At 33.2% G+C, this 17599-nt stretch overlaps 1 protein-coding gene across 2 annotated transcripts; it reads right to left on the bottom strand.

Moving 5' to 3' along the window:
* Positions 1-2561: 2561 nt before the first annotated feature.
* On the bottom strand, positions 2562-15774 carry LOC148617829 (cysteine desulfurase-like). Of its 2 annotated transcripts, none has more exons than XM_088585412.1 (13): positions 15631-15774; positions 11121-11212; positions 10694-10810; positions 9787-9924; positions 9023-9121; positions 8484-8577; positions 7730-7864; positions 7143-7300; positions 6495-6600; positions 5834-5915; positions 5388-5471; positions 4145-4234; positions 2562-3841 (listed from the first exon to the last, which is right to left on the bottom strand). In XM_088585412.1, exons 1-13 carry the CDS (start codon positions 15749-15751, stop codon positions 3778-3780), a joined length of 1380 nt encoding a protein of 459 aa, XP_088441538.1. In that variant the 5' UTR covers positions 15752-15774; the 3' UTR covers positions 2562-3777. The 2 variants fall into 2 exon arrangements, with proteins under 2 accessions (XP_088441538.1, XP_088441540.1); XM_088585414.1 differs by lacking the exon at positions 15631-15774 and adding an exon at positions 15366-15517.
* Positions 15775-17599: the final 1825 nt, after the last annotated feature.

The following is a 17599-nucleotide window of genomic DNA, read 5'->3' on the forward strand; positions in this document are numbered from 1 at the left end:
TAATTCCAACAAAAATTACTGTATATATCCATAACGAAATCATATGATAATCACGTGATAATAGCAAAACCATGTGTACATGTAAAAAGATTAAAGTCACTTCCATTACAATTGTTCCTCTCTGAAAATGGTTTTTAAGGTGTAATTAAAGCTGAATGCAAGTAAAATTGCGGTTACCTGTGTATCCGTTATAGGGTTTGTAAGTCTCGTCCTGTGACTCCGTGGTTTCACGAGAATGGGTCCTAGTCTTCCATTCAAATGCATAGAGATTTGTCATTTTCAGAGCGTTTGGTTCAGTATATAAAGGCAAAACATATTCTCGTGTAAAAATATCTATAAAAATGACAAATATCAATTTTCACATGATTAAAATGTTTTAAAAAAAGCGTAAAATATACACTCCAACTTTATTATTTTTAATTTTTGTACAACCCTACGTAATATTTAAAAAAAAAATATCATAGCAGGGTGTTCAAAGGAAGACGCCTTTAAAGCAGTCTGATTTAAAATAAAACTCAACACAAACAGAAATATAGAATTTGGTCAGTTATTCTAGTAACAAAAAAAAAAACTAAGAGTCATCCTAAGAACAAACATCAAAGTAAGTTATCGGAAGAACAAAAAGCAAAGTGAAAAACAGATCAAATGTCTAGCTATCTATAAAAAAAAATGTGAGAATAAGAATTATATCTTGGATAATTCCATATTTTTATGGAGAGCAACATTATTAAAGATATGAATGAAATTATAGTGTGAGCGATTCATTGTAAATTATACGATGGTTATATAAACTTAATATTACAAGCCAAAATCTGCATCGCATGCCTTATCAACACGAGACTCTTATATCACTCCAAGGACCATCAACCCGCAACTATACTTCAAGTGTGTTCTGTGAATGGGTGCAATATTGGGTATGCGATATATGTCTAGGGTTTTTTTTGTGAAAAAAAAATAAATATAACGGAATCCACAGTATTTTTTTTACATGATCTAGTAGAGAAGATATTGAGATACATCATTTATTTAAAATGAAATATACCTTTTTTGTTTATGCACAAGAAATTGTTTAAAGCCTGTATTGTTTATCCTATATTGCATACCCTCTAGAACTGTGACAAACGCGATGCCATAACATTCACTTTGTATTTTGGTAAATTATCCGGAGTGTTTTACTTTATTCGAGTCACATAAATGTATACCAGTGTGAGCTTTATAACCGCTATATCGGGTACGACTGATTCGTATTGTTCATACAGTGGCGGATCCAGAGGGGTTGCTGGGATTGGCACCCCCATTTTTATTGGAAAATTTTTCATTTTCATGTGCAAAATTTACGAAAAATGGCAAGTAATGTCCTAGCACCTCTTTTTCTGAAAAACCTGCTGGCACCCCTCCTTTACAAAGTGTCTGGATCCAGCCCTAGCTGGAGTTAAAAATTAAAGTGTATTAGATGGGTTTTTGACATTCATGAATCATTCGGTCTTATTTTTAGGAAGACTGCAGCTTAATATAAAATTTAAGACAATTTAAGCCCCATTTTAACTGTTAATTCCACAAACGTGCAGCTTGCGCATAATACCTTAAATCCATCAAAATCCTCCTTTGGAGGCATGGGGCCTAATAGAAGAGTTTCATGAAAATCTTTACTTCTGAAAGTTGTTGCCAGGAAAACAAGAAAATGCTTTTTCACCCTTTTTGGCCACTTATTCCTTTAATAGTTAGGTAATTAACCTAAATTTCTACATTGAAAATGGAGTAACTTTGCTAAGGGTGTTTATGAAAACCATTTGATGGATTCTGATGAGTCGTGTCAGTGTTTTGAGAACACAACCTTCTTCAGTATTTTCAACATAACTTTGTCATTATCAATTTTATAACTTATATAACTTCAATTCTAAATAATTTCTCTTCCCCCCAGAATGCATATGTCAGATGTTAATTGAAAAGGTTTAAAGTTATTAAACTGTACCATTACATAATGGTGGACAAAGGGTACTTTATGCCCGCTTCCCACACCCTAGACCACCATCTCCCACACTCCTTAACACCACTTCCCAACCCCTTTAATTTTACCCCCATTTATGGCTCCCAATCATACACCTCGCTTCCTGTATTTTTCACTCCCTGTTCCATGCCCCTTAAACAATACCCCACTCCTTCAACCACAGATTCCCATCCCTTAACATCTGTACCCCCATCCCCATATCCACCCTCCCTTTACACTATTGTAGTTGTGTAAATAATGTTTATTTAAACTTATGAGTGCACAGATATTCAACTACTGTAATTCTTATCTTTGCAGTTGTTTCCCGATTTGTGGCACATAGAAAGACTTCAGAATAAATGATTTGATTTTATGGTGTAGTTTGACTTTTAATCATAATTGCACAAAATTCACAAAAGGTCATTTCTTCAGTCCAAAACACACACAGGATGACAATAGTTGAAATGCTATGACAAAACAAGCCAAATGCTAACCTTTCATTGGGTTTAATTACACTAATACAAACCTTGTAACATTTGGTTTATGTGTTAAGTGGTCCAAAAAGTAGAACACGTTCCCAGTTTATCACAGTTCTTTATTCAAATAAACATGAAACAAATATCCAACATGTCTTACTATAACTCTGACACCCTGATCTTTCTCATATATTCCAATTATTATCTCTTATATATCTCCAAACTGTTCCATAGTACAACATTTATTTGAGTACTATAAGCCAAGAAAACTTCATACAGATTTTATTATTTACATTTGCATTGATATGGGTGAATCTTTGAGAAAGAGAGAGAATACAATATGCTGTGCAGTGTACACAAAGCACAGGCACTTGTTTCAATGGCTGTTTACTATCAAATACGAATAAAGAGGCCTCCATAATTATGTTGGATAGTTACCGGCCATTGACAGAAACAAATGCCAATGATATAAAGACATGCTTCAATAGGCCGTGAGGAAAATGCTCTTTCCATTTATAAAAAAATATTGGTTATTTGGTCCTTAATCTTTCACCTATGTATTACCAATGAAAGCAGACATTTCTCTAGGAAAGTCATGCCTAATATTACCAATTAAAACTAGAGTATCATGTAAAATACAAATCCACTAAATAATAATATTTTACAATATATAAATCCACATACAATCACATCATGTAAGCTATAAAGGACTGTAGATAAATCATGTGTATTTTATACTGTGAAACTTGCCTAAACAGACCCCTGCATAAACCCAAAACCTGGCTGAACCTGGCTTATTGTGGAGTCCCTTTTCTCATTATTAATACAATTTTAACTTTTATTAACCAAATATATCTAAACCATACAAATTCTTCAAACCAAAAGGGGCTCAGAATAAACTAGATTCACTCTACTATAAGTGTACTTAGTGGAAATGCTGTCAATCTGAAAATAATATTTGATGATCATAATGTTGACAATGGAAAATTTACATTTTGCTTAGATTTAATGGAACAAAGCAAACTATGAGTTATCCATCCACAACAACAATAATATTTATTAAGCAAGTGCAAGATCTTGTCATACCAAAGTCTGACTGTATAAATGCTACCACAAAGACACACACTCAATAAAAGTCTCAGCTCATAGAATTATATGGTCACGACCAATATTTAATTTCTGGTGACTCATTTAACGCTAGATGGTAACAATAACTTTTATGACAGAACGCAAGTATTGTTAGTTTGATGGAAAGCTTGTATATAATTAATAATGGGTCAGTAGTTGGTATGGAAGGAATTTCCAGTCCTTTCCTCAGTGCTGTGACCATTTGATGGACTTCAGGTCTATTCCTTCTTGAATCATTTCCCACAATGGACTGAAAAAGAAATTCAGGTGATGGGAATAAGATTCATTAAAGGCCACTGCTGACTGATTTAATAAACAAGCATAAGAAATTATTATTAAATGTACTTTTTTACAAAAATTTTGCAGCAAGCATTTTTTTCCCCATTAATATAAATTCACAAAAATTTAAGTACAGCTGTAAGAGGTTGTTTGGAAAGTTTAATCTGACCTAAATCAATTAATTAGCTATTTACAGACTGCCAAGGAATACTAAAATTATTGAAACTAGAATCATTCCTGTTTTCAATACAAGATAATTATCATAGAGAAATACCTCATTTCTCTCAGCCGGGTCACATGTCTGATTGTAAGGTCAGCAGTATAGTCTATTTCTTCTTCTGTAGTGAACCTTCCAATGCCAAACCTAGTCATCAGAAATAAAACATAGGTGAATTCCAATTTCATAATGGAATGATTTTGGGGCTTTTTCAAAGTGCTTCTTCGAATGTGTGTTTGAAAGAGAGTCATTGTATTAATAAATAAATCATGAAGGTTAACACAATTTCTTTGACCTTTACGTGGATTTTAGAATGATTTTTTCAAAGGGAAACAGCATGTGTTTAATAAAATTCTGTAATGAAATAGATTTTCCAGTAAGCTTTGTTTAATTTTTTGGTAATCATAATTCATTTGTTTAATATTTCAAAACCTTGAACAACCAAGAATGTTTTGTTCAGTGAGAGACAAGTTTTAAAGTGCTGTCGTTACATCTCATTAATGTTTCTACACACAATGCATACAGAAGAAACATCAGAGGCACTTGTAAATCAACACAATAAGTGTTAAATCCATGTCTCCAATAAGAACTTCAGGTAAAAAAAAAGAGATATCCCACATCCAACAATAATCATAAAAAAGTTGGAAAATCTCCCTTACAAACATCTAGTGATAATTACCTTGTCCCTAGTAGTTTACATATAATATCCAACCTTCATATAAAGTTTCATAAAGATCAAGCGATCAGTTAAGTTCCATTTACAAACATCAAAACATTATAAACAAATAAAAATTAGATAATATTGTGTAATGCACATCATAATATGATGCCCCAACTTAGTATGCAGTTTCACTAAAATCCATTTAACACGTTTAGATGTGTTACGATGTAAATAAATGAATCGGCAGACCAATGTGCAAGTTTATTCCTACATCCCACCCTTCTATAGTAGGACTTATCAACAATGTTACCATTCTTCAACTGTTCTTAGCGCTTGACATTTTCTATCTCAGGCCACTGCCATAATATTAAAAAAATATAAGCAATTTCCAATGATTAAGTTACATCAAATTGACTCTGACATCGATCATTAACAAAATAACACCAGTTCTGACATCTAGACAGAACATCACATCTTGCCCTATCATGTTGCCCAATCAGACTCACTGTAACATTCTCTTGATTTCCTGTCTCGTCTCCAAAACTGTCAATACTTTGTATATACACATATCAATACATTTAGCTCAATAACCATGCACAGGTCTAAGCAGATCAGGAATTGAATTTAACATGTAATTACCTTATAGAAGAGTGTGCCAGATCATCATCTGCCCCTACTGCTCTCAGTACATATGATGGTTCCAAAGAGGCGGATGTACAAGCACTGAAAATATACAGATAAAATTTTTCAAAATTTGCTCATGACCCTTTAAAATAAAATTATAAGAAAAAAAAACTATAACCAGTACACTCTACTGTAATAAAATAAATGTATTTTTCATCTAAAATATACAGTGAAACCTCTCAAAAACAAACTTTGAATAAACCAAAAACCTGCCCAAACTAGACATTTTTTGAATATCTTTGTGTCAGTTTAAGTGTATTTTGAACCTAAACAGACAGAATGCTTGTCTAAACTAAACAAATTCTACAGTCCAAACATTTATACTTTTTTTTCTAATATCCTTAAATGGTTCCAAGGGAACTTATAAAAAAAAAACAAGTTAATACATCTACAACACTTACCTCCCTGATGACAAAGCAATATCCTTTAAAGCCATCAATAAACTCTCTCCCTCTACATAGGCGAATGACAAATTCAAACAACCTATATTAAAAGTAAAAATTAGATGTAATTCTATGACTTGTAATGAGACACATGCAAATCTGCATTCAGATCCCAAATTAAACTTGCAAATTTTAAGAGTAAAATCATTTTTTGGGGGAGTCACCTTACATAAAACATATTTCATCTCTCGAGTTACATTTAGTGAACTATTAAGTATTCAGATTATTTCGTCTTCTTAGAAAGACCTGTTTAAAAATAAAGTGTATGAATCAACTTGTGCATCTTGCAAAAATTGAAGATAACAAGTACGTGTATGAGCATTCCTTATGTACAAACAAATCTGAAATGTTTCAATGGGCCCAAACAGAAAATATTTTGAAGTCAGCTATGGTACTGGTAAAGTGCAAATCAGGCAACCCACACAATGTGTGTGTGTTGGGGGATGCTTGTTCTGTTTCAATACTAAATCTCAACACCAGCTCAGTAAGAAAAGAAGGGGTCAAGACTTTTAATGTATTTGAAAATTCAGTTCACTATGAAAAATATAGTTATTACATTATTCACATGTAAATTAATAATATATATTCTTAATTTAAAAATTTCAAATGTTTGTATCACCTGGATAGGTCATTTCTGGGTCTCCATTTCTAATAACCGAAGGTACAGCATCAGTAATCTTGTGCAGAAGTCTGTTAGATAGTTCTGTTATCCTTTTATGGTCATACTGTAAAAATGTCAAAAAATAAAACCATGTTTTTTTTTGTTTCTTGATTCTACAGTTTATGTTCTGACTAAATAGTCTGTACCTTCACATTATGATTCAATAAATTGATCCAAGAACATAAATACATAAAGTTTTTCATGTTTATTAAGTTTTGATCTTGAACTATATCCAAATAACTTAATTTGATTTGTAATAAGCCTCCTGATTGGTTGGGTCTTTTTAGGCAACATAAGTTATTTTGTATAAACTACTATGGTACTGCGACATCATTAATATTGATTGTTTCAAAGTCCTGGATTCAAATATTTCAAAACTAAATAATGTTTTCAATTACGAACCAAATTTAATTAAGACTATTTGATTAGAATTTATATTGTAAATTTGTTTTAAATTTTTGACCAAGTTATGATTGCATAACCAACTTGAGACAATTTATGCTCTTTTATAAAACTCATCTAAATTCATGAAGCTTCAAGTGCCCTGAAATTGGTGATATTTCATTATATAGTAATAAGCTAAAAACAATCCTTATATATGCCTACCTCCATTTCTTGCATTGCAATATCACAAGCAGCACCAAGACCAACACACAGAGGAGTAGGAACAGTCCCACTTCTCATGCCCCTCTCTTGACCTCCTCCACTCTGAGGTGCCTCTACCCTAACCCTAGGTCTTCTTCTCACATATAATGCACCCACTCCTATTAGTAAAGTTCATTATAATGTGAATACATGCAAATGATTATCAACAATACAGATGTAAAATCCATAAAGTTTGATTATATTCCTTTGGAAACATCCAACAGGGATCATCATTCTTATTAAATATCAAAATAGGTAATAATCTTACATATGGAGTAAAATATTCATAAAGTTTCATAAAAATTATTTAACAGCTCAGTTCTGCCAAGATGGAAGGATGAACAGATGTGTTTCCTAACAAGACATATCAATTCCTATAATCTCCCTCAAACATTGTGTACTGGTAGGGAAAAGTCATCCAGTTTAAGAAACATATTTCAAGAAGATACAACATGTCTTATATTGGAATGTACCTCCACAATAGTAGGTATACTATAGGTATCATATGTATCTAAATATATTCAGCATCATCATGTATAACATCCTACCTTTAGGACCATATATCTTGTGTCCACTAATAGACATGAGGTCAATATTCATGTCATTGACACTCAAAGGAATTTTACCAACAGCCTGAGCAGCATCAGTGTGAAAGAAAATTTTCTTTGATCGACACAATTTACCTGTAATATAAGTTTATCTTCAATGAATTTATATGTTTCATGTACAACCATTTAAACATACATATATATTCTTACTAAATGATGCAGATGCTATTTTTTTCTAATTCTGTCATATTCTTGCAGTTTTACAAAATGATTAGTGATTCTTAGAGTTAAAAAATTGTTTCACAGGTACACCATTTTGTATTTTATGTGCTTGTTTTTCTACCATGAAAATAGCTTACAGTTCTGTGACAAACTAGATACTGAGAAGAGACTTTCATTTATGAATATACATGTCCATGGTATATCAAAATTAAGCACTTATTTTCAAATCTTACAGTCATTGATTTCATTATACCACTGAAGATTTCAAATGAAATATAACACTTCCAAGAGAGTTTGATTTTGAGATTGTTTACTTACCATATAAACCACAAAAACTGGCACCCAGATACAACAGAATATCAACAGTAAACAGTAAATTAATGTAACTCCTCTTGGCAGAATTATCTTGTTTGACAGATCACACTCTATTGAACCAAGAAGTTTCTGCGATAGGATGCAGTAAATTTTCTTTGGTTTACCAAAACTTCTGTTCTTCATAATAGAACAACAGTAAAGTGACTGTGTTACTTACCAATTTCCTCTATAGGCTGTCTAACACCAATCTCATTGTTGACAGTCATCACAGACACCAGAACTGTATCATCTGTCATTGCTTCTTCTAAAACCTATAAGTATATTTAAAGAAAAACTTACAACCAGTACATGATCAACCATCCATGCTAAGAAAACTGAAGAACGACTTGTTTTGAGTCTCAGAGATGAAGGAATAGAAATACTTACAAGTTAAATATAAAGGATTATATAAAAAATGCCTTGTGAAACATGATCAAGATGAAGAATAAAAAATTCACATATTAATCAAACTTTGACCTACTGTAAAAATAGTATTGTCGGTGGGGTACCAATCCTTGTGGTATTGTGAGTATACGTAGGCCAAACCATGAAATTTGGTTCAAACAGACAAACACAACAAAAAACATAAAGTACCTGAAATTATACATACAAAGTAACATAAGCAAATGAGCAACTTGGACTCCACTAAAAACTGGTAGCACAGGTAGGGACATTTAAGGATAAAGAAATACCAACAAACAACATTGTCGACAGTACCTTTAAATCCACAACCCCATTATGTTGTACAGGGAGGTATGTTACCCTGAATCCTTCAGCTTCTAATGCTCGACAGGAATCCAGTACACATTTATGTTCCTAGAAAGTAAAGAAAAAGTTGTCAAATAAATACACTATGATAATACATGTAGTTTTGCCCTTATGTTGGATCATTTAAGACATCCTAGACATCAGGCAGAATAAAGTATTATTTAAAAATAGAAAGAATGAAGGAGAGTCTCAAGACTTTGCAGAACAACTGTCCTTTGACCAAATACTGTAAACAAAGGGGTAATTTTTTATATAGGTCACTAAATATCCCTGAAAAAAAATTCCTTCAGCATGAATCTTTTTGCATGTTTGCTAATAATGTTAAAATCCTGACCGTGATAAACAGTAAACCTGTCCAAATCAAACCCAGAAAAATCTGAAAACCTGTCTTGCCCAAACACTCTTTAAGGTCTTGTTTTTTGTATATCTGTTTAAATGTGTTTTGACCTTTGAACCTGGGTAAACCAAATGCCTGTCTAAACCAAGCCAATCAGGTTTCATCTTAAATGATTTTGAAGCACTTTTCAAGGGAAAAAACCTCAGGATTCTGAAAGTCATCTAAACAGAAAGTAGAATGTAGTGTTGTTAGATCCTACATGTAGTGACTGAATGGAACAATTGACAGGTCTAATTTAAATTAGATGTTTTTAAGTCCAAAAAGGTGTTAGATTAAAACAGATATCAGTGTACATGGATGTGCTTTAAAAACTTACTGTTTGTGTAGTAATAACATGCTTTTTCTTTGCCTTGTAGAATCTTGCAGTTCCTTTTACAGAAATATTGTTCGATTCTGTTGCCCCACTAGTAAAGATTATCTCCCTTGGATCGGCACCAATTGTATCTGCTATTTGCTAAAAAAAAAAAAAAAATTACATTGTAAAGCAGAATTGAGTTAAAACTGTCTTTAAGAAAACACATATTTTAATGAGTCATAAGGAATCTCTTTAGAATTCATAGAGAACATCTGAAAATTATTTTGTAACATATGAATTAATGGGAACAATTTAAGTGGGTAGTGAAACCAAATGCAATATACACCAAATAGATTTTGACCTATATTTCATGGTACACAGTATTGTGATAAAGTTTGCAAAGATCTGGTTCTTGCATTATTACCAGATAGGACGGATTGACAAATAAGCAAAGAAAACTATGTGTACATTGTGCATCCAATGCATTCAATGGGGTATAGAAATTACAGGAGAGTAAATTTTCTTTTAACAGTTTTTTTGTCTGCAAATAAGTTCAAATTCTTTTTTTCTATTTTTCTATCATGCACAAAGTAACAAAATACAGACATGACAGACAATGTAATATTTTCATATGTAACTGAACAAAACATGTACATCAAAAAAATATTAATTAATTAATTTTTAAGCATTACAATACACTTGTCATGCAACCTATAATGATATGATCCTGAAGTGTAAGTTTTTCCTTCATTTTACAACCACGTGTATAATTGCTTTAAAAATTTGAAAAAAAAAAGAACATGAATTTATGCACAAGTTACACATGTTACAATCTGCAAATAGTAGGCTTAGGATAAATCTGTCTTTTTAGGGGGAATACATTACAGAGGATCAACTTAACATAAAAAGTACGTATGTTGCTACATACTTTTCTAGCCTTTTCCACTGCAGCTTCACTTTCCCATCCATAGGCATGTGTCCTAGAATGTGGGTTTCCATAGTAACCCACAAAGTATGGGATCATTGCATCAAGAACTCTGGGATCCTAAAACATAAAGTATTTATGCAAGACATTTCAGAAGATATGCTTGCTATTTTTCATTGTAAAAAAAAAACCTTCTATAGAATGTTTCAGAACTTGTAAAGTAAATGATGTCGATTTCAGTTTAACAGATGTTGTTATCTATCAGTGCAGTACAAACATTTTTCGCTAACATGAAGTTTACATGCTAAATTGCATTTTTGTCAGGCTTATGGTTAACTTTTAATTCAGGATGTGTCTAAATAGATTCAAATTTTCAACTTAATGTACTGTACATTATACACTGTACATGTACATATATAATAACACATACCAGTGGTGTTGTTGACTGAGCATCCAGATACAAAGGTCTCATGTCATCCGGAGGCATGTCTTTCCTGGTCTCAAACACGTCTGGTTGCTTCACTACAAGCAAAGTAGTACATGCATTGGGATATATTTTAATGTAATATATTTTCTCCAGCATTAAGTTACAGACTTATAAATACAAGACAGTATGTGATACATGTACATGTATGTCAAAAACCAACAAAATTTATTTTAATTTTGAATTCAGAAACAGTTTATACAGACCACATAGCCAGTCTTGAGTTAGTCAATTGGGTGTATCATTTTGAGATAAGATGTACATGTATTTCATATAACATATGAAGGATTAATTTATACATTATTTGTACAATTTTTTAATTGTATACACTTGTACTTAATTGAAGTGAAATTACAATGTAACTGTAGAGTCACAAAAAGCCCTGTTACATGTATTTTGTTTTCAATAATTGCAGAGGTCAAAGTTCAATCAACAAAATTAATTGTTTATACAAGTATAAGGGGTATTCTATAATTGCATTTGAAATGTTAAGATAAGGTGTATAATGGTAACATGCTAGACTTCCATTATTAAATGTCTGTGAGTTACATATACATCGAAACTTGATTTGTTTCCATTTGATTAGTTAACTGGGTTAATCTAACTCCGGTGGTCAAAATATTTTAGCCTTCGATGGAAATTAAAAAAACAACAATTGATGGACATGTTTTCTTTCTATGCCTATTTCTATACATGTCGCCTAAACATTCATCTAAACTTTGGAAATAAAATATCATGATTGTAAATGCTGACCTACATTGTACTTGAGGAATGAATGAATGACAAGAGTCATTGGTCACCATTATTGTTTTTATTGTTGATTTGAATATGTTAGTAAACACTACTTGACCTGACCTTGATGAAGTATGATCAACATGTGCAGGCCCCATTCTTCCTTACAAAAAATCAAAATTTGTGATTGCAAGGGATTGAGGTTACACTGGAGAGAGGGTCAACTACCATATTACCCCATGGGCGATACCCATGTTTATGTATTAGATTCACCATTTGATTGCTGACCAGTAGTATGGTCTCATCACCTGTTTTTGCGAGTCACCTATTTTCACACTGTTTACATAAAAAATTCTAAATTGCTGTTGATTACTCTCACTTCTGATCAGACATACTACAGCACATGTCATCTTAAATTAACTGTCAGCTGAACCTGTGTAGGGCTACCAGTAGGGAGAATATTTTTAATTGTAAATAAATAATATCCTCCATTTTCATTCACTTTCACTAATGCCCATTTGTTTTCAAATTCAATGCCCAATATATTAAGACATATTACTTTGGTGAAAATTGTTTTGAAGTTGTGACCTTCTATGGACATCATTCAATGAATTAATGCGACTGACATGTGATAACTATCAATATAAAGAAAATTAAGACAGGCTTAATAAGGGATCGGTCCTTATGAAGTTTCTAGAGAAATGCTCTTCATTGATGAGAGTGACTTAACTTAATTATGTCATGTTACTTTCGCCCCAGAAGGAGGCTTGACTACCAGTAGACCAAATAATTTTGGAGTTATTTGATATTCAAAAGTGTTCATGGATTCATGGATTCTTGGAGGCATAGTTTTCTTCATAGGACAATTTTGTGTTTATAGTCCTTTTGGAGTTTCCTTGTGTCATTTGTGGACTCGATCATCTCATCATGTGATTACTTCCATGGTTTAACATCTGTTCCAGATTAAACATGCCCATTATTGTTCCAGTAAATACAATTTTACACAGTTCACAAAAATAGGTGATGCAGTACCAGGGCATGAAGAATTTTTTAATCCTCACGTTCCCTTAGGTAAGTTAGGAAAATAATTCACTTTCCCTGAAGAATTTCACTATCACAGTGTGAGGGTCCATAGAAATACCCAAGAATATCCCAAAACATTGTAGAGTTATCATGATAATTATAGAAAACATATTTTCTATTGAGACATGATATTTTTTAATGGAAATTAAATATATATATATATTTAAAACGGATGAGTTACAACAGATGTATTGTCAATGTGATAGACGAATTAATTGCACCCAGCACTTGTTCGTTCATATTAACGGATCCATGACTCTAATTTTCAGGTTTTAATACTTTTGCATAATATTAATTACTTTAAATGTTGTACTTAAATTATGTATTCTCTTTTTAATATGTAAAAACAAAGTGTGTCCAGCCTTGTGATCAGTTAACAGTGTTCTAGGATTCCTATTTCCCGTTACCTAGGGCAAGTGAAATTTGGATCAGGGAAAGTTAGATACTTAGTTACACTTTCCCGTGGCAACTTGAAAACTTCTTATGCTGTAAGGATTTGTTTTGTTAGGAAAGCCGTCACTGACTGTGGGAAAGTTGATTTTATATGGATTTTTCCCGAGGAAACCTCAATTTCTGAAAAATCCTAGAACACTGGTTAACCATGAAGACTTATCTCACCTTAGTATATTCAAATGAGACTAACAAAGCAAGTGATTGTTTGTGCAAATGATATGGAAACTGAATAAAAACATTATCTTTCATAAAATAAAACATTTTTCAATCAATTTGGAGGTTCAAGTGTATATTTTGAGGTATTCTTGGGTATCCTAAGGTATTCTTTTGTATTCTGGGGCATTCTTGGGTATTTCTATGGTCCGCTGTGTGAAGCCCACAAAGCAGGCTGAACCTGCTAGGGGGGTTTGGGGAAAATTACATATGCAAAAATAGGTGACGCAAGTAAAAATATATCTGAATTGTTTTGAACAAAAATTAGTTGAAGCCAGGCAACCCCCAAATTGTGATCACCCTTTTCGTGTTTATATTGTAAATTGTACTGCACATGTATTTGTTAGCTGGAGCAGGAGGTGTATATTGGAGGGGGAAGTCGCTTGTAATAATCTATACAGAACACTGCAATTGGTATTTAGCCTTTTATTAGCCAATTTTCTCAGACATCTCTGTTGAAAGTAGGGTAATTTCCCTAAGGGTGTTTGTAAAAAAAAACCATTGGATGGATTTTGTTGAGTGATGTCCCAAATTAAAGATAAATAATTGAAGAATGGCAACTTATATTTTATATTTACTTAAAATAAGAGGTATATAAATATTTTCCATTTTCAAATTAGGTCTTTTAAGACAAATAAGCAATAAATTCACATTTTCACAGGTTCATAAAGTACTATTTGTCATTGAATGTTTGTGAAAAAATATTGCATTTATTAAAATGAAATTAACATCAAATGACAGAGAAAAATCTGCTGATTGGCAATGGGTATTTTTATTAATTGTGCTTTGAAAAACAATAAAATGATCACCAAAAGAATGTACCTACATGTATATCTTGAGAAAGAAATATCAACATTTTCATTTTCCTAATCTATACCCTAGTAAGATGTTAATCATTGTGTCTTTCTGGTTGTTTAATCATATGAATTTACATGTACTACCAATTAAAAGATTAAAGAAACTTCTTTAAAATGATACAATTTTCATTACATAATAATGGGTTTGTTTGTTTATTTGTTTGTTGGGGTTTAACGTCCGAGCAGCAATATTCAGACGATGAACATGAAATTGATGATAAAATGAATATGAAATGATGATGAAATGAAAAAGGGATGGGACACAAGGACAATGTGGTCGACAAATTTTAATTGCCACTGGAAATAGGGAGAGGTGGGTAGGGTTGGGCAATTTAGCCTCCTGTGGCGGAGCCCTATGGTTCCTACTCCAGGAGAATACCACAGTAGGGTTCTTTAACGTGCGTGGAACGTGGCATCTTTCCCAACACGGTACACCACTATGGTTTGCGTCATGTTTTCTGTATTATAGCCGGACAACCCCAGCATGTAACACGCCAGGTGTACCCCATTCCACCACCTGGGGCACACATCCCAGTTGCTCTGAGGGCAGAGCCCCTAGCCCCAAGCTAAGGTTCTGAGCAATATTTAGTCGCTTTTTACGGCCAGCTTAGCGCTGCTGCAGGCCTATTCTTTTAACACCCGGACCTGCACGTGGCTAATAATGGGTTTGAAATACCTAACTGAAAGTTAGAATTTGATCAATTTCATTAATTTTCCCTGTGGCAATTACTGATAAGTAATTATTGAATTTTACAGGTAAATTTTGACATTTTTAGTATATATTTGTGTTTTAAGAACACGTCCTTCCAAAGTGTTTTCATCATAACTTTGTCGTTATCAATTGATCATTTACCTTGTATAACTAAAATCCTGAATAATTTCTCTTCCAGTATGCACATGTCAAATGTGTAAATCTTACAGGCTTTAAGATTAACCAGTATAAAGACCGGGAGGCACAGTTGTTTTTACACATCATACAGAATTTGTTAGGAGTGACCAGTCACTGTTATTATAAAAAGTCCAGATTCAAACATTCGTACACTACAGTACAGTCTATAGTATAAAAAAAATACAAATTACATCAGCGATCAAATAATTCAGTGAATAACATTCAATACCTGCTAAACCAGCTGATGGGGCATTATCTGATACATTAGTCGTAATGAAACGTTTTGTGCATTGTGATGAGTTATTCAAACTTCGCACTAAACATCGCAAATTTCGCATACACCCTGCCATCCTTCTGTTGTATAAGTTGGGTCGAGCTTGATTTGTCAATTACGTTCGCCATTCCGGTTGCTCTTCCATCAAGTAAACACACTCTTTTCACCAGTTATAATGATTAAAGAAAATAAGGTAAACAACTTAATCTGTCAATGAAAATATAACAAAAGCTTAACTTTGCTCAAAATTTACTATTGATTTGATTGTTTGTTTGTTGGGATTTAACGTCCGAGCAGCAATATTTCAGCTATATTCAGACGATGAACATGAAATTGATGATAAAATGAACATGAAATGATGAAATGAAAAAGGGATGGGACACAAGGACAATGGGGTCGACAAATTTTGATTGCCACTGGAAATAGGGAGAGGTGGGTAGGGTCGGGCAATTTAGCCTCCTGTGGCGGAGCCCTATGGTTCCTACTCCAGGAGAATACCACAGTAGGGTTCTTCAACGTGCGAGGAACGTGGCATCTTTCCCAACATGGTACACCACTATGGTTTGCGGTCACGTTTTCCGTATTATAGCTTGACAACCCCAGCATGTAATACGCCAGGTGTACCCCATTCCACCACCTGGGGCACACAACCCAGTTGCTCTGAGGGCAGAGCGCCCTAGCCCCCGGCTAGGGTTCTGAGCGCTATTTAGTCGCCTTTTACGACAAGCTTAGCGCTGCTGCAGGCCTATTCTTTTAACATCCGGACCTGCACGGGGCACTATTTATTTGAAGAGTATATTATCAATTGAAATAAGTCCCATATTCCGGTCAGCATAAGCAAACATTCCAATACTACTATGCAGCAAAACATTCACAACGTACGTAACACCTGTACAGTTATTACCTTTTTCAAATCATTAAAACTGGTCCATGTTAAAATGAAGTGATTGAATTATTAGTTTGTTAAGCTTTAGACCAGGGATAAAAAACTGGTCTGTTTAAGGTTGCACTACCGACCATATTTTTATTGGTATTTTTTACATCAAATACTAAGACCAAATAAAATTATACGCACACCTGTTTCCTAACACCCGACCGACTGATGGCGTAGCTTGTATGCATGTTCAGATGCTCAAGCATCTACATTATTTTGACTACTACTACTATTACTACAACTACTACTACTAATGATAATAATAATAATAATAATAATAATAATAATAAAATAAAAAGTTTGCATGTGTACACAAAATTGACAAGGGTAAGAATAACTTTGAATTATTTCGATCGGTCAACTTATGCACCACCCGGAACCTATGTTAAGAGTTAGACTTGGATATAGTTTAATAAATGGTTAATTTGCATGGTGCTTTGACAAAATTAATACGGGTCATGAACCTTTTCATAATGCAACCTTTGGTTGAGGGGGTTAACTTCGGTTCCTATAGTATATATATTCACAAGGCCGAATAGTTTGAAATGAATCCTTGTACACTGCGTCGGACGGGCGGCATGCAGATACACAGAGCAAATCATGCCGTGCAAGAACCAAAGGAATACTAGAAGGTTTCTCTACTCTACATTTTTCTTCACCATGACTCAGAAGATGGAGTAAGGTTTAATTCAATCAGAAGACAGACGATATTGGTACCCCTGAACAACTTAAAGAAGACATATCTCGTTGGAAAACCTGGTGGACCATGACAGAAACGAAACAAAAGACAATCCATTACACACTTCTAAATACAACCACAAATCAGGTATCCGAACACATCTGCTATCATATTTGTCCTCCTAACTATGCTAGCTTCTACAACCACTGCAGAAAGATCTGTTAGCACAATGAACGAAATTAAGTCCTACTCAAGAACAACGATGACAACAGACCAACTATAATACACATCTATATAAAGACGTGGTGATA

Source organism: Perna viridis, chromosome 5 (assembly GCF_037379345.1).
Source record: "Perna viridis isolate PV_CMFRI_1.1 ecotype Kerala chromosome 5, ASM3737934v1, whole genome shotgun sequence".
NCBI classification, from domain to species: domain Eukaryota; kingdom Metazoa; phylum Mollusca; class Bivalvia; order Mytilida; family Mytilidae; genus Perna; species Perna viridis.